The 25,293-nt window shown below is 38.2% G+C and overlaps 1 protein-coding gene across 2 annotated transcripts in view; it reads left to right on the forward strand.

Moving 5' to 3' along the window:
- MAN1A1 (mannosidase alpha class 1A member 1) overlaps positions 1–23,729 on the forward strand; it is a 169,747-nt gene extending 146,018 nt beyond the window's left edge. For both annotated transcript variants that reach the window (XM_046004441.1, XM_046004442.1), the window contains exons 9-13: positions 4,178–4,293; positions 9,664–9,883; positions 10,643–10,815; positions 20,397–20,512; positions 20,895–23,729. In XM_046004441.1, the coding sequence (XP_045860397.1) occupies positions 4,178–4,293; positions 9,664–9,883; positions 10,643–10,815; positions 20,397–20,512; positions 20,895–21,021 (752 nt within the window). In that variant the 3' untranslated portion in view covers positions 21,022–23,729. The remainder of the gene's footprint in view (positions 1–4,177; positions 4,294–9,663; positions 9,884–10,642; positions 10,816–20,396; positions 20,513–20,894) is intronic.
- Positions 23,730–25,293: the final 1,564 nt, after the last annotated feature.

Consider the following 25,293-nt stretch of genomic DNA (forward strand, 5'->3'; position numbering starts at 1 on the left):
TATCTTTTTCAAAATGATTCATATACATCCCCATCTTCCTAGGGATCCAAAACTTTTGAGGCCAGTGACTTTGTCTCAGTGATATTTGTTAACCCAGCACACTGTATCTTGCACTACTAAGTGTTACTTACCTAAGAGTGGATGAATTTTGTGAGTATTCGTGTACTCTGTACCCAATCGATCTTTCTGCCTCTGCTTTTAATAATGGTTCTGTTTATTCTCTGCTCCTCAGTTGTGGCTGAGAAGCAGCAAGCAGGTCCTGGTCACTGATAATATAAAGAGATCTTGCAACTGCTGAGGCCAGATGTGGGCCTCCATGTCTATAGGCAGAACAATTATCATTCTTCTTTTTTTTTTAAGATTTTATCTAGTTGAGAAGGAGGGAGAGGGAGCATGAGCAGGGTTTAGAGGGAGAAGCAGACTCCTCGCTGAGCAGGGAGCCCCATGTGGGACTCGATCTCGGGACTCTGGGATCATGACCTGAGCAGAAGGCAGACACTTAACCAGCTGAGCCACCCAAGTGCCCATTCTTCTTTGATTAATGTAACAACATTAATATACATATAGTGTCACTAGCATCATTGAGGGTATGCTTGGAGAAGTTCAGGTTCAGATGAAATATACAAAATAATAAAAAATAAAGATACCGAGCATTTAATCCATTTTGTCTTGATTCTTTTGCTACTTGTTTTATCTCTTAAGTATTAGGAATCCTTTTATGGGACCTATTCCTCTTGGGAAGGAAAGTGAATTGCCTTCTATAGAGAAGGGTATAATATTTGAGTGATTGTAGTACACATTACCTTTAGAATATTTGGGAATAAAAACACCATATATGTTCTTTGTAGAAGTAGGAGGTCCCTTCCTGCTGATAAAATCAGGCATGTTCTCTCCCACACCCACTAAATATTTACACAGGATTCTGTTGCCAACGCAAATAGTCCTCCAGACCTGGAGAAGCATAGTGAGTGATACACTAGGTTATCAAAAAGGCTTGTTCTTGTTTCTTCTCTGTGTTCTTTTATTTTCATTCTTTCCAAATCTGAAAAATTTATAGGTAGGAAATAAAAGTATAGGAAATTGAGCACCTGGGTGGCTCAGTCGGTGAAGTGTGTGCCTTTGGCTCAGGTCATTATGCTAGCTAGGGTCCTGGGATGAAGCCCCCTGCTTAGTGGGAAGCCTGCTTCTCCCTCTCCCTGGTGCTCCCCCTGCTTGTGCTCGCACTCTCTCTCTCTCTCTCTGTCAAATAAATAAATAAAATCTTTTTAAAAAATTAACTGCCTTTACTAAAATTAATTCAAGCAAATGTATTATTATGTAACCCTTTTTCCTTTTTTAAAAATCACCAAATGCCCAAACTTGCTTCTTCCAACCATTATAGAATCATAACCCAAGGGGGAAGAAAATGAAGCTGCTTCTGGCTGTTAGCTTTCAATGCTCATTGCTTTAACTCTGAAGGGCATGTCTGGATCACGGCCATCATTTCCTATTACTTCATTTAGTCCTTGTTGTTTTGACAGTAACCGGACAGTGATTTGCTTTACCATGCATCACTTGCATTTGTCTCCTGCAATCATGTTTATAACAGCAGGGCTTGTTATTGATGAGATAGTACTTAGTGTATTTACTTTGTAAATGTCAGAGGTTTCTGTGGTAATTTATTTAGGAAATTGCAAAGGTCACTTCAAACCCTGCTGTTTTAAGAATCAGCCTTACAGGTGTAAAACATTAATTTTACATTAAAATTGAAACTGGACTTCCTGCAATAATAAAAATTCATTTTTCACTACTTAAAAATATAGCCCTTCTAGCTTGAATGGGAATAGTCCTTATTAAGACTGACTTACAAGAATTTATCTTTGTTTGTCATTTACTTGGTATATGCAAGCCACTTTCAGGGGCTGATGTGGACCAGGAAACATAATAGGTCTAGTCCCTGTCCTCCTGGATCGTGATCTTATAGAGGAGACAGAGAAAAAATTCCACCATTTTAGGAAGTTGCAAAGTGTGATAGACATGTGCTATCCAAAAATGTGTTATGAGGAGGTCAGGGAAAGCATCTTTGAGGAGGCAGCATTTAATCCTAGATAGGAAGTATGAGGAGGAATTACTAAGTGAAGGGGAAAGGAGGTAGGGCATGCACTTTGGGCAAAGAGAACAATGCCTTTAGGGTGCCTGTGGTGGAAATTATCCTGCTTGTTTTGAGGGGCCAAAAGAAGAGCCATTTGGCAAAAATGTAGAAAGCAATAGAGCAGGACTGATGGTGACACAGGGAAGATGGAGACCACACAGGGCCTCCCAGTCTCCAAACACCCAGGATTTTGAGTCTTTGTCATCGAAGGCTTCCAATTAGGATGATCTGGTTCACATGTTAAGGGGTTACATTGGTTTTCATGGGGAAATAGATGGCAGTGGTATTCCGTGTGATGATGGCAACGTCCGTATCTTCCCCTTCCAGTACAGTCACCAAAGGCCACATGTAGCTTTTGAGCACTATGGCTGAGGAAGTGAATTGTTTTCATTTTATTTTAATTAATTTTAATGTAAATAGCTACAGGCTATTCAGAGTACAGAAGGCCAGATAATTGGCCACTGCAGACTCAGAAGCAGGAAATATTGGTAGCTTCATCCAGGATTGTATTGATGAGGACAGAGTAGAGGACAGATTCAAGAGATGTAAAGGAAGTGAAATGAGTAGAGCTCACTAGCTCATTGGCTATGGAGGCAAGAGTAAAGAATGACTCCCTGTGGGGCGCCTGGGTGGCTCAGTGGGTTAAAGCCTCTGCCTTTTGCTCAGGTCATGATCCCAGGGTCCTGGGATTGAGCCCCGCATCGGGCTCTCCGCTTGGTGGGGAGCCTGCTTCCTCCTCTCTCTCTCTCTCTCTCTCTGCTTGCCTCTCTCCCTACTTGTGATCTCTATCTGTCAAATAAATAAATAAAATCTTAAAAAAAAAAAAAAAAGAATGACTCCCTGATAACTAACTCGCACGGTTGGGAGGATGATGGTTCCTCTTAGTGAGACAGGGACCAAAGGCAGAAGGTAAGGTTGTGAAGAAGAAGAGAGTGAATTCAGTTTTAACCTGTTCAATTATAGGTCCCCATATAAACCTCCAAGGGGAGTTTTTGGGGAGGTATCAGGAGAAAATTGTCTCAATAGTTGTATAAAAATGGATTTACTTTTATGTGACAGAGTCAACAAAGGACTTATTTAAAAAAAAAAAATAGATACGTAAAATTCGTTTTGAGTGATGAACTTAAAATGCAAATTTCCAAAATCAGGCTGTCTTAGTAGTGTTCAAACTCTCTATGGAGTTCTGAGAATGATATTTCAGACAGGTTACGTCTCTGTTTTTGTAGGTAGATATGAGTGAGAAATTAAAGAATTAATTCAAGAAGTAGGCAGAAGAATATATTCCATTTACATGGTAGAGAGCGAGCAGTTCCAAGTTGAGCTTCTGTGTGGGCTGTGGGATCAGGTGCCTTTACCATTGGTGTCATCTTTAGCCTCACTCAGTCTTAATTTTTTTTTCACTTTTTTTAAGGATACCTACCCTATGAATTATGTGATTGTTGGCACTATATGTAGTGGATCTGGCATAGTAAATGTCAGTGGGGGAGGATTGTAGGAATAGTGTATTAGGAAGGACGTCTCCTCCCTGTCATCTTTCTTACCAGCCTCCCCCAAAGGATGTTGACCGTATAGATTGATAACACTGGAAAACCCATCAAATAATAATCACAAGAAGTTAAGGAGTTTCTTGTTTTATTGCAAGCCAGTTCTCTTCAAGGTTTGTTAATACTCATAGCATTTGACATAGTTTATGTTTTTGAGTGCTAAAGCAATCAAAATCTATCTGAATATATATGCTTTGAAACACTTTAATTTGGTGGTTTTTAACTAGAGAAACCAATTTTTGGAATTAGGGTTGATTATATATTTTTTATCTCTGTGTTTACAAAGCTAGCCTGGTAATTATTTAGAGTATATTGCATTAGTTAACGGCACATCTGCTTGTTTCAGAACATCTTCCTGAAAACAGGAGATTTGTCGGAATTTAAATGTAGCATTGAGTTGCAGTTGACGTAGGGTTTTGCATCCTAGTTACTAATGTGATTTTGCTGCATTATCTGAATTAAAGCCTCAATCACTCTAAAATTCATTTTCTTCTTTTTGCAGATCATGTATCAGTTGGAGGACTCGGAGACAGCTTTTATGAATATTTGCTCAAGGCGTGGTTAATGTCTGACAAGACAGATCTAGAAGCTAAGAAGATGTATTTTGATGCTGTTCAGGTAAACCAATATTTAATCATCTTTGCCACTAAACTAACTTACCTTTTGCATATTAATCAGTCTTTAATGGGAAATGGAATACTACACAAGTGGGTTACAAAATATCTCCAGTTAGGCTGAGTTCAGTGTCTGCTAATATAATTATAACAACAGTAAATCCCCCTTGATGTGTTGAGTTCTAACAGGGCAGCTGAAAGTGTTTTATGTGCTTCACACCTCAGTAAAGATTCACATATCTGAGAAAGAGGTATTTTTCTTCAAGGAGTATGAGTTCCATGCTTAGAATCACAATTAAAGTCATGGGGAGGAACAAATCTTAAATTTATATTCTGGAAATTGACAAAGTTAAAATTGCCCAAGATTACAGACATTCCTAATGGCTAACTCCATTTGAAGTAAACTTATCTCCAGAGATAGACAGTGCTCTCAAATAAAAATCTGAACTCATTAATAGTTTGATGATGATCCTTCCTATGATCCTTCATAACACAGGAGGAAAGAGAGGGAACATGTATGTGTTGAATTGTCTACTGTGAGCTAAGTAGTGTGTTAGATATGTACTTTACATGAAGTATTTGTTTGTCTCCTCACGATAGCTTAGATATTTTTTACTTGGCTTTACAGATAAGAGAACGGAACCTAAGAAATTTTGAGTTTGGAACCACAATTCAAACTAAAATTTGTGTGAACACTTGTCTCTTTTTACCACACAACTGTGGATTTATTTGTGAATAAGAATTTCCATACTACATTCAAGTGTTCTTTACATGCAGTAAGTTAGTAAAAATAAGTTAGAAATTACTTAGCAAAATATATAGGAGGTGGCCAGTGTAAGAGTAAACTAAGCCTTAAGCAAATGTAAGCTTCAATCAAAAATAAAAATAAAATTTGAAAGTAAATAAAGCAAAAGAAGAATAATATTTTGTATAAAATGCTTGAACTCACACACACCCAACTTTTCAGAAACAAATTTTTTAGCAGAACCAAGTACCTTTGTGATTGATAAGTATTTATATGATGACTCATTTTTTTATATTATCAAGGCATCTTAAATAATTTATAAAATTATGGCTAAATGAAAAAAATGACTTTTTTATTGACTATTTAGAATTTTTTTTTATATAATTGAGAGTATTAATTCATGTGGGGAGTGGAAATTTGTAACTCTCCAGTCATGTAGCCACTGTTCTAAAATTTGTCTCCCTGAGAGGAGGTCTGGGTAATTTAGACATGGTCCAATTTATTCATTTAAATATAAATGCGGGGCACCTGGGTGGCTCAGTGGGTTAAAGCCTCTGCCTTCACCTCAGGTCATGATCCCAGCGTTCTGGTATCGAGCCCCATATCAGGCTCTCTGCTCAGTGGGGAGCCTGCTTCCCCCTTCACTCTCTGCCTGCCTCTCTGCCTACTTGTGATCTCTCTCTGTCAAATAAATAAATAAAATCTTTAAATATAAATGCAACTTGCTTTGCTCTGGTTGGCCAGATTGAATAGTACTGTGGTTCCCTCCCAAGGTCAGTAAGAAGCATCCTAAGTACAGGAGATAGAACTCTTTACCTCTTCACAAATAGGAACTAGAATGCCTTAGTTAGTACATTGGCTTTTATTTAGCAAAGCCTTAATTAAGGCACATGATGAACATAAAAAGCAAACTAGGATATAGTCCACATGGCCTCTGCCAGGTTTGTTTTTCTTCATTCCTATGAGGTTTCAAGTTTTAAGCTAGGGAATTCTCCAAACAGTATAGTTTCTGTTATCGTTTTTTCATTGCCATCCTAGCAGATATTTTAATTATTCTACCCTTAAAGTGGCCCCCTAAGATCTTGATGTTGTAAGAAAAGCAACTTTAAAATGTTCTTTGAAATATTTCTCCCCCAGTTTCTAGAACTATACTCACACGGCCTTTAACATATTGTATTTAGATAAACCATTGACAGGAAAATCCATGATGAACAAATGAAGTAAAGTGTTTCCTGTTTCTCTTAATAATAAAAACACTTTCAATCCATTGTGTTTTCAACTTGGAAAGCAAACTAGAACAATTAAATTTCTGGTTTGAGAAGTAACCATGTCTCACATAGCAAAGTTTCTTTCTGCTAAGCTGTAGTTTAAAAAAAATAAAAAAAACAAAACAAACATTCTTACTAAGGAGAAGATCCCACATTTTATCCTCCTAGACAGTTGAGTTACTGGAGATACAATGTTTCATTTTTAGCTTCAAATAGACTTTGGAAAGCATTTAATCCCAGCATGGTCTGTTTTCTTTGATTGTTTTAATTACAAAATACCTTGGGCGCCTGGGTGGCTCAGTGGGTTAAGCCGCTGCCTTTGGCTCAGGTCATGATCTCAGGGTCCTGGGATCGAGTCCCGCATCAGGCTGTCCGCTCAGCGGGGAGCCTGCTTCCCTCTCTCTCTCTCTCTGCCTGCCTCTCTGTCTACTTGTGATCTCTCTCTGTCAAATAAATAAATAAAATATTTAAAAAAATAATAATAATTACAAAATACCTTAAGCTTTCAACCGGCTGTTACGTTCCTCTCCAGAGACCACACTAAGAATCCACTGTGGTGGATGTTCATTCTACCAAGGGTCCCCTGGAGTGAATGGGACCAGGGCACATGATGTATTAGACATTTAGGTTTCTAAAGCTTTCATCAAACTAATTTTTTTTCAAATATGGAAGGCTGAAATCACAGAATACATGATATTCTTTTTTCCTAATCAATTCTCTGCGGATTTAACACATTTTTAAGAACCACTGAAGACTATTTTTTCCTCCTTTATATTTATTTACATTTTCCTACTGTCATACAAACATCGCTTTGAAGGTCTTGGAACGTCATTGTAGTGTATTTTGAGAGGTAACAGCTTGGGCAGAATCATGCCAAAAATAATAGAGTGGTTTATTCCGGATTCATAACAGGATAATAATGGTTCTCTAGTCTATGCTCAAAAGCTGTAACTTCTGCCATATAGAAAGAATAATTTCTTGGGTGATGAACAAGTATCTGCTTGAAGAACTTTATTGCAGTTTGTGCTATGAGAAGTGTAAATAAGTGTTCAGTTAAATAAGAAAGAAATATTAATATAATAACTGGACCATCAGTAAAATTAGCTAACCACACTTAGTGAGCACAACAGTGTGTTCATTTATTTCTTACCATCTTGGTTTCAATTGTTTATTTCCAATAAAAGTAGGAAAGGTGTTATCTGTCTACATATTCATTCATTTTCACTCTTTTCTATCCCAAGTTTTGTCTGTGTCTACTATGCCCAAATGTACTTCCTTAAAAACTCTTTTTTTTTTTTATAATGCTATAACAGGTATAGACATGGTCATAGCTTTTTTTCTTCTCTGAAGTAATTGGGAAGGAAAAGAAACATTTCCTATTACAGTAATTTAGAAGTTAGTAATTCCAAATAGTTATATTTCATTTTTTTACAATATAAAGCTTATATTATTTTCTGTCTATTGTAAAAGAGTATCAACAGTCCTAGAGCAAAAAATAAAAGATATTTTATATATCATTTTTGTAAACATCATTTCTCCCCAATTTACAGACCTTTATTATTTTTTAAGTTTTTTTTTTAACTCCAGTTAGTTAACATACAGTGTTATATTTGGTTCAGGTGTACAGTAGAATGATGCAACACTTCCATACATCACCCTGTGCTCGTGACAAGTGCACTCCTTACTTAATTCCCATCCTCATTTCAGCCATCTTTCCTCCCCTCTGGTAACCATCAGTTTGTTCTCTATAAGGAAGAGTTTGTTTCTTGATTTGTCTCTCTCTCATTTTTTTTCCCTGTACTTATTTTGTTCCTTAAATTCCACTTGTGACTGAAATTGTGTGGTATTTGTCTTTCTCTTATTTCTTTTATTTCTCTTATTTCACTTAGCATTATACTCTCTAGCTCCATCCATATTGTTGCAGATGGCAAGATTTCATTCTTTTTTATGCCTGAATAATACTCCATTATTGTAATCTTCTTTATCCATTCATCAGTCAGTGTATACTCGGGCTGTTTCCATGTCTTGGCTATGGCAGATAGCTGTCTAAGTGTACAGGTGCACGTATCCCTTTGCATTAGTGGTCTTGTATTCTTCAGGTAAATACCCAGTAGTGTGATTGTTGGATCATAAGATAGCTCTATTTTTAACTTTTTGAGGAACCTCCACACTTTTCCAGAGTGGCTGCACCAATTTGCATTCCTACCAACAATGCAAGAGGGTTCCTTCTTTCTCCACATTCTTTTTTTTTTTTATAATATTTTATTTCTTTGACAGAGAGAAATCACAAGCAGGCAGAGAGGCAGGCAGAGAGAGAGGAGGAAGCAGGCTCCCTGCGGAGCAAAGAGCCCGATGCGGGGCTCGATCCCAGGACACTGAGATCATGACCTGAGCCGAAGGCAGAGGCTTTAACCCACTGAGCCACCCAGGCGCCCCCTCTCCACATTCTTAAAACACATGTTGCTTCTTGTGTTGTTGATTTTAGCCATCCTGACAGGTGTGAGGTGATATCTCATTATAGTTTTGTTTGTGCTTTTCCTTGATGATAAGTGGTGATGAGTATCTTTTTACGTGTCTTTTTCCCCCTTATATACTAATGTGCTTTTTAATGAAATTGTTAGGGAGGAATTTAATTCAAGTGTTACTACAATGGAGATGTGAGTGATGATGATAAATGAACCTTATCAGGTGCTGGTCACAGTACTGATGGCTTCATAAACTAGATGTTGCAGAGTTTTCTCAGAAGATTCTACTATCCCGTTTATGGTTAAGAATACTGAGATTTGGGGACACAGCAAGCAAACCAACTGTGAAGTTCACAGTTCACAGATAGTGTCAGAGTTGGAATTTGGGGCCAAGCAATTGGACTCAAGAACGGCACACCTTTCCCCCTCAGTTGGCCACCCTCTGAGCCCAGGAGAGCCAAAGGCAGGGCAGCACCCCCCCACCCCCAGACTTGATACGCAGATAAGCTCTATTCTTCATCCACAGTGGGGCTTGTCTTGTGCTGTTTCTCCATTGCGAAAATGGGAACGCATTAACTGTTTCCTCTACACCAGGGGCCTGTCTTTGAGAAGAGAACAGTGTTTGAGGTCTGAGGACTACAAATGTTTGGTCACAGAAGCAGGCAAAACCAAGTGGGCTGGCCTAGCACTGATAATCCTAACGAACTAGACTATTAAGGCAGAGACTAGGGAAGGAATATAGACAGCAATAACAAAATTTCAGGTCGAATCACATTGATGGTCCCAAACTCAAACTGCGAGTGATGCTTTATCCTTTTTCCCCCTTAGTGTTGACAGCGTTTTTAGTATAAATTTGGAAGGGACTTTAAAATGTTGAAAATAAGTCTGATTTGCAGGCAATTGAGACTCACTTGATCCGCAAGTCTAGCACGGGGCTGACTTACATCGCGGAATGGAAAGGGGGCCTCCTGGAACACAAGATGGGCCACTTGACCTGCTTTGCTGGGGGCATGTTTGCACTTGGGGCTGACGACGCTCCCTCAGGCCTGACTCAGCACTACCTGCAGCTAGGGGCTGAAATTGCCCGAACCTGTTATGAGTCTTACAATCGCACCTGTGAGTACCTGTGATTCTTTTCCTTTTCAATCTATTCCCACAGGCTTTTATTTTGTTCCGTAAGGAACATTGTCACTGCTGCCATTAAAAGAATATCCACTGTGCCTCGTGAAACTAGAAGCTCATGATGAACATTTTAAATGATTTTTTTTTTTTTTACTTCAAGAAGCACTGCTTTTCTACATAAAAAATATCTACCCTTAGATTTCCCAAGGAACAGGAATTGAAGCCATACAGGGTTAAGCAAGTCTAATTTATTGACCCTGCTTTAGGTAAAAACATGGGGTAAGAATCTGTGTCTCAGGTGCAAAAGAAACTTAGTATTTTATAAACCATTATTAATCTTTTCAGTATCTCCATGAGATAGAGTCTGGCTCCCTTCATATAAAAGAGGAGTTTGAAGAACAAAGATTAAATAGCCTTTCATGACATAATGACATAGAATTCTCAACCACTTGTTTTCCAGCTAACTAATGAGGGGTGTTGTAGTGCCTTGTACCTTCCTGGGGGTCACTCAGTAAACGGTGGTTAAATGAAAGAAATAACAGATCATGGCAATGTTCTAAAAAGAACTCTCAGATGACTGTATTTTAAAAGTATATTGAATATTGTTTATTATAGGATGTTTATAACCATCCCTTACCATGATTGTTTTGGCATCTCTCTTGAATGTTGTAAAGTACTTTCTAGTTTCGTTTAAGCTGTAGAACAGAGCAGCATCTAAGACAATAACCCTTGTCACCCTCGCATGCCCTTTAGATATGAAACTGGGACCAGAAGCTTTCAGGTTCGATGGCGGCGTTGAAGCCATTGCTACGAGGCAAAATGAAAAGTACTACATCCTACGGCCAGAGGTGGTTGAGACTTACATGTACATGTGGCGACTGACTCATGATCCAAAGTACAGGAAATGGGCCTGGGAAGCCGTAGAGGTGATATTTTAATTTGTTTACATTTCTTAGACATAAATGTCTCGGGAAAAAATGCTCAGTGATTTCTATAAATTTAACATACAATTTTTCTATGATTTTTAAAGCTTTGGAGGTGGATGGGTGCACAGGGAGATGGGGAGAGAGAGAATCTTAAGCAGGTTCCATGCCCGTCACAGAGCCCAGTGGGGTCAATCTCATGACCCTGACCATGAGCTGAACTGAAATCAGGAGTCAGCCACTCAGCCAACTGAGCAACCTAAGTAATCCTGATTTTTGAAGCTTTAATCAGACTTTTTTCCCAATTCAAGAATGAATGTTTTCAATTGTTCTTCTATATTCCTGGCATCAGCTTTGCTTTATGTAACAGGGATATTAATATACCTATTTTGATACTGAAGGAGATACCTAGAAAGGCATATTATAAAATTAAGTTCCCACAGCCATAGAAATAATGATCACTTAATTCCACAGTTACTGATAACTTGGGGTAATTACCCCTGCCTGTTATCTGTTTCAAGAAACCACTACATTGTTTTTTTTAATGAGTCTTTGGGTATTGAAATGAAAACAGATGCTTCCACTTAGACATTCAATCTAAATAAAAAAGTAAACTGAGGCAAACTCAAAATTGTCCAAAAAGAAGAGTCTATTCAAAAACAGCAGAGAATAGCAGTTCAGCAAACTACAGGTGAGTTTGTTGAACATTCGAGGTAGGCTGTATTTATGGACAGGGAATGTAAAGAAGAGAGAAGTCTGTTAATGTAGTTGGTTAAAATAAAAAACAAATGGGGACCAGCTCTGAGAATTCCCTGAGCAGGCAAAGCAAGCCAGTCATACAAATAAAGCTCAACTGAGCTGTTTTGTGAGAACAGCCCGACCTGGGTCATTTCTTGTTTATTCCTCTGAAAACCATAAGTAAAACTTCCCAAGTGGTTGATATAAGACAACCCCTGGCCAACTTCCTATCATCCCAATATTATCAGTTTTCTGTAAATCTGGCATGTACAAGAAATCAGTCTCTTGGTCTTTAGGTTTTGTTTTCCTGAGAGCACATGCTCTCAGATTTTCTGTTTTCTGTCTTCTGGATCCTGTTTCGTTTTAGATTGAAATTCTTTCACAGAGTAAATTAGTTACTTAGGTCTAACTTTTAGAAAGAACCCATAGAAGAACTACTTTAGGCAATAATATTCTCCTTCATTGATCTCAGGTTTCTCTGAATATCTCTAAGCTTTCCGTCTATCCAATGCACTGTTTGAATTGTCTCCATCACCCCTTAGGTCTCTTCCTAGAGAACATGGCGTATCGTCTTCCCAAACTAATCTGGTGAACAGTGTGTGCTGGTGCCCAGCAGCTGCACTTTCCAGAATATGCATCAAATAATGTTAATTTTAAGAGCTATCATTCCGGAAGGAGTTGTGTTGGAGCACTGAGGAGATAAGAATAAGCCAACACTTTAATTATACTCACTGTTACAAAATTAGCTGTCTTTAAAACCTGACCATTAGAAATAACTTCTCAGGAAATCTAAAATGAACAGATTGCCTTTGTGTGAGTTATAACTAATATCTTAGGAAGCCGTAGATGAATCTTGCTTATTACCCTCTTCGTGTAGTGTGTGCCTTATCACTAGTCATTAGTCATTTTAAGTAATGATTCTTTAGGCCTCTTTTTGTCTTTTATTTCTTGCAAAGTTTTCTAATTATGTTTAGTCATTGGTAATTCCAGTTTCTTTAAATTTATGTTTTCTTCTCTGAAAACATGTATAAAATTTGAGGTTCATCTAAGCTTTGGTGATAGGAAGTTATTTTCGTTTTGAGGTTCATCTAAGCTTTGGTGATAGGAAGTTATTTTCGTTTTCAACAGGACAGCAAAAGAATTAAGGCTAATAGTCACCTTGCAAATATCAGTTTATATTGAAAATATCCGGAATAAGTTATTTCATCAAACGTAAAACACCCTAATTGATAAGAAACACCATTATTTTGTATACCACTAAGAAAGTACTGAACTACCAATTAAATTATGACATGCCAATTTTAGAGATGTTAAAATCCGAAAAATGTATGACAGAGAACTGATACAAAAGTGGAAATGAGTAAATCTCTGTGGCCTGTGGATGGGAAACTTTGGTTTGTTTGGTTCTTCAGGGGAGCGAGTTTGTTTGTGGGGTAATAAATTAGTTTAGAGGGTAGGATTTTTGTCTTTTTGTGTACTGATTTTTGTCTACTGTTAACTTCTAGTTTAGCATATGATGTAAGATTGTCTCCCTGTGCCCAACACAGGCACCCCCAAACCCCTCCCTCACTTTTTGCCACTAGTACTTTTGCTAGAACTTCAGATATAGTGGGGAAGGGGGAGTACTGGGACGCTTGTCTTTTTTAAAGCACAACATGCTCAACAGTTAGGATGGTGGCACTCATTTCCCTTGTGTGACATCCCCTCAGCCCTCCTTTGTTTCAACTACAGCTGCAGGGACCGCTTCCCTGCATTCCCCCCTCCACCCCCCACCCCCATGCTTCTCAGCTACCTCGGCTCTGAGCTTCTTCCTAGGCAGCTGGCTGTGGTCTGGGGAGCGGGAGAGGTTAAGTCCCCGGAGGGCAGTCCTGAACCAGCGAGGTTTTAGAGTTGATGAACAGCTAGCCCAATCTTTCCCCTTTGCAGAATAACTCTGAGATGTGTTCTGTGTGGTTCCTCAGAGGGTTTTCAGTAGGAGGGAGCCTTCATGGCCCACAGCTGTCACCTGCTCGGTGCATTTCACAGGCTCTTCTCCCGTCCCCCGTTCACTTGCTCTGCTCATTCCCTTCCTGACACCACCTCCCTTAAACCTTCATCATCTGACCCTTGTCTCATGCTCCATTTTTAGGGGAACCCAAACTAAAACACAGGAGTATATCTTCAAAATCACATAGACTAGCTTTCCACTCAAAGTCAAGACCTCCTCGTGGCATCTTTGCCAGATGGCTATTCCTCAATAGTTCAAGGACTTTGTAGTTTTAAAAAAGAATATACTACTGGGGCACCTGGGTGGCTCAGTTGTTAGGCATCTGCCTCGGCTGGGATCATGATGCCAGGGTCCTGGGATTGAGCCCCGCATTGGGCTCCCTGCCCAGCCTGGAAGCCTGCTTCTCCCTCTCCCACTCCCCTTGCTTGGGCTCCCTCTCTTTCTGTCTCTGTCAAATAAATAAATAAAATCTTAAAAAAAAAAAAAAAAAAGAATATACTGCTAATAGAGTAATTCCAATTTTTAATGGCTGGAAGTGTTTAAAAAGTTAACTCCTTTTGAAACCAGAATTTACAGTGTTTTGTATTCTGGAGGTCCCGGGGGAAGAAAATCTCTTCTCTCTTCTACACTTCATCTTCTCAGTTACCTGAAGACAGCACGGTCTGTCCACTGCTCCATCCTCATCCATCATTTCCCTCCTCCTCCTTGTGACATGTGTGGTCTCTCAGGGCTGAACAGTGTGACTCAATAACCTCTCTTCTGAGTGTTACTTCCCACAGCTGATGGTCCAACTTGTTTTTTTGGTAGATTGTAAAACCCCCTGGCTTCCGTCAAAATTGTGGTCAAATGATATTAGCAACTATATTAGTTCCTATCAACACATCGACTTTGTTTTATCTTTGTGTTCACCCATACTTGCTTATTTGTAAAGTATTTGTCAGTCATCTTCCTGTCTTCTAACGAAGCATCCCTTTCCAGCATTCTTTCACTGATATACTAGATAAGCCTGCTTTCCACATCTTAGCTAAATTTCTGAATAGCAACGCTGATCATAAACGTAATGTCGAACAAGATATGAAATTATATAATCCAGAATATAGGACTAGGAACTTCTCCACGGGTTACCAACAATCCGTTAATCACAGATGCTCACACCCTCGTGAATCTACTTGGTAAAAATAACATTTACCTCATAGTTCTTTTGCATTTTCTCAGTAATGTCATGGAAACTTCATTAAATTCCTCCCTATTATGTATAATATTCTGTTAAAGCTCTACTATAAATTATGCCTATGTATTCACATATGTGTTGATAAATATAGAATATACAATGTCTATGAATGTGTATGTATGGATTATGTGATGTCTCCCCTGGTCCATAGTAGCAGATAAGCCTTATAGAGGGATTTTTTTTTCCTTCTTTTTTCACACAGATATTTTTTCCTAGTCTCCTAAATCTGACCTTTGCCATATGGACATTCTGGCTCTCAGAAAGAAACTTGTCTTTCCAGTCCCTGCTTCTCCCCTCCAAGGCTTGATCCCTGTTTCCAGGCTCTTTGATATGTCTGTTTTGCTAGGTTCTATGAATGAGCTCCGGCCAAACTCAACCATCAAGCCCTAGTTTGAGCATTGTTCCCTAGAATCCACTCTTGGAAATCTCCCTGGATCAGCCATTTATCTAACCTGTTTAACCTCAAGATAAGAGAATGTTTTTCTCTCCCTTCTGACTAGATTTAATTCATGCTGCTTGCTCTGCTCTTCCCTTCCTCTCCCTAAAGAGGTACAGTCACTTGTGGTCTGGGTTTGTTTAGAGTTCCAGCTAACTGTAAACATTTTTCTGTTTTTCTTTTTCTCTGCTGTTAGCACATCCCAGCCACATATGGTCGCTAATAAGGTAAACATCTACGTAAAATCAAGGTGGTCCCTATGCCTAGAGTCTGAGAGTCCCAAGAACAAATTGCAGTAAAACAATGTCCTAATCAGACTACAGCATAAATACATGACCACTCCCGCTGTCGAGATACTGGAAAGCCAGGGCCTGTGATGGGTGCCCAAGTGGGCTGCTTATCCCCAGCTTCATATTCCTAGTTTTAAAATTTAGTTTGGACATGATGGCTTTTCATTTTCATTTTTCAAAAGTAAAAAATAAATTAAAAAAGCATCTTTGGCATTCCTCACCCCTTTTTTTTTATTTGCCAAAAGTCTCAAAAAGAGAAAGTAGCTGGGCCTGTCTAAACCTCGGAAAGGTCCCTGTCACACTGCAAAGCGTGTCCTCATCTTGTTTTATTCTCACGAGAGCCCCGTGTTAAACAAAGGGAAGCTGCCTGGGTCGGGGAACATCTGAGGCCCCAGTTAATGAGTCTAGGGCCAGGATTCAGCCCCCTCTTCTGAGATTTTAGAATGTGTTCTGGGCAACTATGGCTCACCACATTAGGACTGAGTAAGAAAAAGAATGAGGGTGAACTGAAGTGAGGAGAAAACGGTTGGGCATCTGTCCACCCCACAAAACTATTCTTTCTCTATAATTGAAAGAAGGAGGTGCGCCTGGGTGGCACATGGGTTAAGCTCTTGCCTTCGGCTCAGGTCATGATCTCAGAGTCCTGGAATCAAGTCCCGCATCCGGCTCTCTGATCAGCAGGGAGCCTGCTTTCCCCTCCTCTCTGTCTGCCTCTGCCTCCTTGTGATCTCTCTCTCTCTCTTTCTCTAAAATAAATAAATAAAATCTTAAGAAAAGAAAGAAACAAACAAGCAAAGAAGGAGCTTATAGAAATTTCTGTGGGAGAGAAGAGTAGCAGTTTGCCATGCCTGGTCTTCTCATTAGCCTATCACCAAAGAACTTTAAGGGAAGAAAACAAGAAAAAGTTTTGTTGTTAAAATCTTTTTTGGGAAATGTCTGAAAGTAGGATTTAATTATGTTCCATAACAACAAACATCCATTTCTTCTAAATCCTGGGGTTGTTTTTTTTTTTTTTTTTACTTTTTTACAAATAATCTTTGGCCTACTCCAATGAATCTGGTATTTGACTTTTTAATCAAAAAGAACTTCTATCAAAAAAAGGAAGGAAGAAAAAAATAATAGGACCTGGAAGTTCATTTCTGCAGGCTTCCCCCTGCTTGGTTTGTTGTCTGCAACAGAGAATATAATCAAAGCAGTTTTTAAGTTGATCTTATTTTCCCAGTGACTTTTTAAAAGTACCAAATCATGAGATATTTTCTTTCTTCATGTAGCCTGCAGGTTGTTAGGTTGTTATGTAAATTTTCATTCCCACACTTGCCCAACCCATGTCTTTTCCAAATACTCAATATAATCAGAGAAGTTCAGGAATGTAGGATTATTTCACTCTAGACAGTTAAGAAATGGAGTCATCCCATTTTCTTCCATTCCATACCAAAGAAAAGAAAAACATTTTTTAGAAATAGGTATCAGCCACATTTTTTTTTCACTGCTTTCCATTTTCTCCTTTGATATCTGTCACCAATATCACTAATTAGTTCTCCACCATCACTGTTTACAAAATAAGATACTCTGGGTATCTTATCTAGTAGCAGCTGTTTTTGGTCCAGTACACTTTCTCAGTTATTGTTTTGTTTTGTTTTGTTTTGTTTTGTTTTGTTTTGTTTTGTTTTATTTGACAGAGAGACAGGCAGAGAGAGAGAGAGAGAGAGGAGGAAGCAGGCTGAGCAGAGAGCCTGATGCGGAGCTCAGCTCGATCCCAGTATCCTGGGATCATGACCTGAGTCGAAGGAAAAGGCTTTAACCACTGCACCACCCAGGTGCCCCTTTATTGGGTTTTAATCCCAGTCAATATTAACAGTCTCTCCAGACCGGGGTTCAGCAAACTTCTGAAAGAGCCAGAGGGAAGTGAGCCTGGGGACCATATGCAACTATAGGCATACCTCATTTTACTGTATTTTGCTTTATTGTGCTGTACACATACTCTTTTGTTGTTGTTGTTTTTGTTTTACAAATTGAAAGTTTGTTGACAACCCCATGTCAAACAAGTCTAGTCAGTGCCATTCTTCCAACAGCATTTGCTTGCTTCATATCTCTGTATCACATTGTGGTAATTCTCACAATATTTAAAACTTTTTCATTACTACTATATTTGTTATGGTGATGTGTGATCAGTGATATTTGATGTTATAGTAATTGTTATGGTGGGCCAAAAAACTGCACCTTGATAAGACAGAGAACTTGATTGATAAATGTTGTGTTCTGATGGCTCCACTGACTAGCCGTTCCCCTATTTCTCTCCCTCTCCTGGAGCCTTTCTATTTCCTGAAATACAGCAATACTGGCATTAGGCCAGTTACTAGCCCCACAATGGCCTCTACGTGTTCAGGTGAAAGGAAGAGTCACACATCTTTCAATTTAAATCAAAAGCTAGAAATGATTAAGTTTAGCGAGGAAAGCATGTCAAAAGCCAAGAAAGGCCAAAAAGCTAGGCCTCTTGTGCCAGACAGCCACATTGTAAGTGCAAAGGAGAAGTTCTTGAAGGAAATTAAAAGTGCTGCCTCAGTGAACACAGGAATGATAAGAAAGCAGTATGCTGATAGGGGGAACGATTAGTGGTCTGAATAGAAAATCAAACCAGCCACAACATTCCCTTAAGCCACAGCAGTAATTCAGAGCAAGTCCCTGACTCTGGTCAATTTTGTGAAGGCCGAGAGAGGCAGGGAATCTGCATGAAGAGATCATGCATCATGAAGAGATGTTTAAGGAAACATCATGAAGAGATGTTTAAGGAAAGAAGCCATCTCCATAACATCAAAGGTCAAGGTGAAGGGGCAAGTGCTGATGTAGAAGCTGTAGCAAGTTCTCCAGAAGATCTAGAGAAGATCGTTAATGAAATGGCTGCACTACACAACAGATTTCCAGTATAGATGAAATGACCTTCTACTGGAAGAAGATGCCATCTAGGACTTTCATAACTGGAGAGAAGTCTATGCCTGGCTTCAAAGCTTCAAAAGACAGGCTGACTCACTTGTTAGGGGTTAATGCAGCTGGTGACTTGAAGTTGAAGGCAGTGCTCATTTATCATTTCAAGAATCCCAGGAGACCTAAGAATTACGCTAAATCTACTCTGCCTGTGCTCTATAAATGGAACAACAAAGCCTGGGTAACAGCTCACGTGTTGATGGTATGGTTTCCTGAATATTTTAAGCCTGCTGTTGAGACCTACTGCTCAGAAGAAAAAAAAAAAATTCCTTTCAAAATGTGACTGCTCATTGACAGTGTACCCCATCACCCGAGAGCTCTGATGGAGAGGGACAACGAGATGAATGTTTTCATGCCTGCTAACAGAGCATCCATGCTGCAGCCCGCGGGTCAAAGAGCATTTTGACTATAAGCACTTAGGAAATACCTTGTATAAGGCTGTAGCTGCCAGAGATAGTGATTACTCTGATGAATCTGGGCAAAGTCCATTGAAAACCTTGTGGTAGTCAATGGTGGTAGAACCACCATTCTAGAGGCCATCAAGAACATTCATCATTTATAGAAGAGGTCAAAATATCAACATTAACAGGGCTTTGAAAGAAGCTGATACCTACCCTCACAGATGACTTTGAGGCGTTCAAGACTTTAGAGGAGGAAGTAACTACAGATATGGTGGAAATAACTAGAGAACTAAAATTAAAAGATGTGATTGAATTTCCAAATCTCAGGATAAAACTTAGAACAGATGGTGAATTGCTTTTTCTGGATGAGCAAAGAATGGTTTCTTAAGATGGACTCTACTCCTTGTGAAGATGCTATGAAGATTGTTGAAATGACCACCAAGAATTTGAGTATTGCATAAACTTAGTTGAGAGAGCAGCCACAAGTCTGAGAGGATTGACTCCAATTTTGAAAGAGGTTCTACCATGGGTAAAGTGCCACCAAACAGCATTGTGTGCTGCAGGGAAATCATTTGTTAAAGAAACTGTCAACCGTTGTGGCACTGAGAAATCAAAATATTCACCTGCCTCACCTTATCACGATATTCACTTATTGTAGTGCACTGGAACCAAAACCACAATGTTCCCAAGGTTTGCTTGTAGTCAACTCTGCCATTGTAATGAAACAGGAGCCACAGACAATATGTAAACAAATGAGCATGGCCATGGTTCATTTAACACTTTATTTATAAAATGAACAGCAGATTGGTTTTAGCCTGTCATCCCTAGTTTGATAAACCCTGCTCTAGACCACAGGAGGAAATGATTAAAAAAAAAAAAAAAATCACTGAAAAATTATTTCATAATTAGGGGCACCTGGGTGGCTCAGTGGGTTAAAGCCTCTGCCTTTGGCTCAGGTCATGATCCCAGAGTCCTGGGATCGAGCCCCGCGTCGGGCTCTCTGCTCCGCGGGGAGCCTGCTTCCTCCTCTCTCTCTGCCTGCCTCTCTGCCTAGTTGTGATCTCTGTCTGTCAAATAAATAAAATATTTTTTAAAAAAATTATTTCATAATTAAATGAAGTGTTTCTAATTAGATGAGATATATTTCTGTATAGTCTTTAACTTGCTGTCCTTTATTTTTTTAAAAGAATTTATTTATTTATTTGAGAAAGAGGTGGGAGAGCACAGAGGGAGAAACAGCCTCCCTGAGCAGGGAGCCCAATGTGGGACTTGATCCCAGGACACTGGGATCATGACCTGAGGCAAAGGAGGCACAACCAACTGAGCCACCCAGGCAGCCTAACTTTTCATACTTTATATGCATTTGCATTTTGTGTTTTTTTTTAAACTTTTACCTAAAGCTCTTCTACATGTATCATTCAACTTGAATCCTTTTTTTAATTTCAGTGTGGCAGTTTCACAATAAAAATTGGTGACAAGCAATTAATTGACGTGTGGTTCTTTTTCCCCCTCTTCCTAGGCCCTGGAAAATCACTGCCGAGTGAACGGAGGCTATTCAGGCCTAAGGGATGTTTACCACAGACACGAGAGTTACGATGACGTGCAGCAGAGTTTCTTCCTGGCAGAGACACTAAAGTAAGTAAAACAGCTTCCAAAAGTATGTGGCTGGGGTACCTGGTCAGATCTTCTTTGCAGTTGCCTTTATCACAAGCACATTCAAATAATAGCAAGTCTGACTGCTTCCAAAGGTCTCTCTCCATGCGTGGCAATGATTGTGCCTGTGTTTCCAATCATTGTATGTCTGCTGCCTGGGGACTGCACAGTCGGTTTTCCTACACTAACACCCAAGCACAGGGCAGCTTCTTCATTCCACAGTAGTGACTGTATCGCCTCAGGGTTTTGCAATACTAAGGCTGTCCGTGATTGTCCATAAGATGAGTGGAGACATGGCTGTGTCTTTATGCTGTCACTGCCTGACAGTCTCTTGGGCCTCATATACTCATGTTTCTCTCTCCAGATACTTGTACTTAATATTTTCGGATGATGATCTCCTTCCGCTGGAACACTGGATCTTCAATACCGAGGCACATCTTCTCCCTATACTCTGTACGAATAAAAAGGAAGTCGAAGTCAATGAAAAATAAAAAGACATTTTATATTTTACTCTGCTTCATTCCCTTCACTGCATACCTTAATAATTCCTTTTCTGGTATTCAGGCACATGATTAATCTTTATCAATAGGTCTGTGATTATTCTAAGTTCTAAAATTGTTTTGCAGTCTTTTATGTTTATCATCATAGGCATAGATGGACCTAAATTCCTTATCATAGCCTTTATTATTCAGTCAGTGGATCACAGGTTTATTTTTTTTTTTTAAGTAATCTCTGGAGTTCATGAAGGTACATCATTTTTATTACACTGAATAGAATGGTATACCAGTGACCTCTTAATTACAATTTCGATTTGACTGCAAAACTTTTTCCTCCTCTATGAGGAGATGACGTCTGCTTTAAGCTGTAATGTTTTGCCATGTTGCAAAAAGCCATAATAATAAATTAAATATTAAAAAAGCTTTTTCCTTTTCAATTTTATGTTAATCTGGTTTGTCTATCCACCAGAGACAGATCTTATAACTGTGACAGACAGCCTCTTTATGCAGGTCTATCATTATTTGATAGAATGTCTTCTAAAATACTTCACTCACATTGTAATTCAAAATAGAATGTCATCCCAAAGGATCATCTCATGTTGACCTCATTTCATTGGAACCACAGTATATTTTTTTTTTTTACCACAGTATATTTTTGTTGGTTAATTATATTAGTGTTTCCTAATTTGTGAATTAGTTCTCAAATTTTACTTTACATGCCCTGTGTCATTTCTGGATCATGTCCTGGTTAATTTCTTCCATCCCCTACCACATGAATGGAGCTTTCAAGTTTTGCGGAGTTCTGCTATTACTGAATTATATTTTTTTAAAGAAAACTATTAGCTTTTGCTTTTAACTGAGCATATGAATAAATTGAGTCTCTCTAAAGAAAGGGTGAGTATTTAACATGGTTTTTAGTTTGTATTTTGTCTTTAGGTTTCTTTCTTGTTCTCAAAAAAACAAGATTTTTTTTTTTGGCTCAAGATTTTTTTTTTCCAGATTTGAAAAGGGCCCTTTCTCAAATGTGATAAATTATTTCATTTCAGTTTGTGAAAGCAGAACTTAACTCTGAAAGGAAGCTTTGCTAATGTGCCTATTCATGGTCAACTGAAGAAAATCTAATAAACTTTTAGGCTAAATAAGAATATAGTACATTTTGTCTAGTCAAATTCAATTCAGAGATCCAAGCAATCTATAGGAATAGACATTCCTAATCCCCCACAGTCATATAGCCAGTCAAAATAATTACATGATTCTTCATTAAGAATAAGTATTACTTTGAGATATGAGTGGCTTTCCCAAGAATACATTTGGTGGCACCTTGTCCTTTCTCGTTGTATTAGTTCATATTCCGTATATATACATGTATGTATGGAATAGATATATATGGAGTGATATATATACATATGGAATATTCCTAGAAAGGGCTAATGTGATGATTCATATACTAAGGAACAGAGACTTCGAGCACCTGCATTTTCAACCTAGAGTGGCCACATAGCTCAGTGCAGCCCTGTGAAATAGGCTGAAGCATATGAAATTGCTGTACTTGTAGTTGAGATATAGTCCCGTATCAGCAATTTCATAAGCTTCAACATAATGTTTTTAATTATTTTCTTAGATCTCATTAGACTCAATTGTTTTTAGCTGTTTCAGCTTTTGAAAGGGTTTCAAAAGATTTTTTTTTTTTTCTGAAAGGACCACCTGTGTGACCTGCTCTTTTTTCACTGCTGTACATTGGTTTATGTCAAAGAATAAATGAATAAAATTAGTAAATGAAAAAGATCATTTAGTACATCATTATTGCCCACATTAATGAGTTCCTATGACCCAGAATAACCCCTTCCATTCATATCTTCAGCTCACCTTATGATACGAGTGGATAGTTGAGAGTCCTTTTTTCCCCAGGACTTAAAAGCAACGTGTGAGATTGTTGCAAAAATTGGATCATATGTATTTAAATGATAATTTTCACGTGAATGTCCTTGTACTAGCAATTTAAATTACTTTATTTTCTTTGATGTTCAATTTGATTTGAAAGAGCACAAAGCTGATACGTATTTCTGTAGCAGATAGGATATTAAAATCAGGTCATATGTACGCACTGCACTATAATGTAACTTTTGTATCCTGATATAAATAGGCAAGATGATTGTACTACATTTTGCTCTGCCAGTGGCAAAAACAAAGATTTTCAATTCTAAAACATGGATTTTTTAACCTAGGTCCCAAAACACCAAAAATGTAAACGAGATTATTATGGTGATATAATTTAATTAATTATATTTTCTGTTAATTATTTTAAACAACTGAAGTCCTTAAGTAGGCAATGTCTTTCATTCATTTTCAGCAACACTGTGCAGTTAAGTTTACATATGTATTCACATCCTGAAAGGAGGATAATTAAAATAGCACTTAAGTTTGTGTTTCTGCATATGTTTTTGGTATACTGTGCGCAATTAATATTACACATATAAGTTGTATGAAATTTATAGAACTCAATGATGTTTGTCGTGACTCCTTCATATGTAGTACCCATTCTTTTCATTGATTGTTTTTAATTTGTACATAAGTATATTCTCTCATTTCTGACTTTATATAAATCTCTAATGTTATGGGAAACATAATAGATTGACACATAATTTTTAAAAACTATATTTGTAAAATTTCTCTATTGTGAATAAAGCCTTTTAATATATCTCCTCATTTGTTATGTTTTTCTCCTTTCAAGTAAACTTATGTATATGTGGGGGGAATACATACAATTGCAAATTGAAATAATAGTGATTATTATTAATCCTAATAGTGAATCCATATCACATCCAGAGAATCTTGACAAACTTTTCTTATTAAAAACTTTAAATTGCAAAAAATTTTGCAGATGCATTTTTAATTAATCCAGTCTGGCTCCAGGCTAAATGGGCAGTCTGCTGGAGACTCTCTCTCTCCCTCTCCTTCTGCCTCTCCACCCCACTCTCTCTCAAATAAATAAATTTGTTAAAAAAAAAAAAATATCCCAGTACATGTTCAACACCAGGGCATGTAGGGTAGAGGTGGGGAGTTGATGGCAGAAATAGCATAAACTATGATCCTTGTTCTTAAGTTTACAGTCTAGTCAAGGAGATCAGACTCAGTTAACCACCAAAACAAAGTGTTTAGTTACCAGTTGAATTCTGCTATAGAAGTCCAGGGGAGCAGGCAGTTAGTAGGATTCTGGTATTCAAAGGAGCTTAGAAAAGAAAGCTTCAGCTATGTGACAGCCTCCAATATTTTTGAAAAAGCCTAGGTTTTTCAAATTCATGTTGGGACTTTTTAGAATGTTTGAGACCTTCTGGTTGCTGTTCTCTCTGCCTAGAAATCTTTCCCCAATTTTTTTTATTTGTTTGTTTTTAATTTTTTTAAATTGATGTATAGTTAACAAAATATGACATTAGTTTCAGGTGTATAACATAGTGGTTGAACAAGTCTGTACATCATACTATGCTCACCACAACTGTAGCCCCCATCCATCACCATATAACGTTATTATAGTACCACTGACTGACTATATTCCCAAGGCTGTACCTTTCATTCCCCTCCTTTTCCCCCATCCCTCTACCCTCCTCCACTTGGCAACCGGCTGTTTGTTCTGTGTTTATTGGTATGTTCCTGCTCTGTTTCTTTTTTTATTTGTTTTATTTTTTGGATTCCACATATAAGTGAAATTATATGGTATTGTCTTTATCTGTCTTAACTTCATTTAGCAAAATACCCCCCAGGTCCATCTCTTTCCCCAGTGTTTTTGTGCCACATTCCTCACTTCATTCAGGTCTCTGCCCAGTTATCACCTTACCAGAGGGACTTCCTTAACAAATTAATATAAAATTCCCCACCACCTTTCGTCCCTTGCTCTATTTTATTTTCTTCTTAGTATTTAAGAGCTCACCCTTGAAAACTGGTCTCAGGCTCTTTCTCAAGGTGTGGGTTACATATTTATTTCCTGATTTGCTTATCGTCTGACTAGACCCTTAATTTAAGGGGTTAACCCCCATTAGAACAGAAAGTTACTTTGTTTGGCTCTCCTCCTCACCACACAGCCCATCTCCAGTGTCTCGATTAGCATTTAGTACTTGGTGACACAGTGAAATGCCTGGTGAACAGGTGACAATGAATGAATGGACCATATATTCATAAGTTTGGTGATGGCTATTTGCAAATATTTTTTAATAAGCAGTAAATTTTTAAAAAATATTAAGTATACCAATATTACATAACACATTTATTTTT

This window comes from Meles meles, chromosome 5 (genome assembly GCF_922984935.1).
Source record: "Meles meles chromosome 5, mMelMel3.1 paternal haplotype, whole genome shotgun sequence".
NCBI classification, from domain to species: Eukaryota; Metazoa; Chordata; class Mammalia; order Carnivora; family Mustelidae; genus Meles; species Meles meles.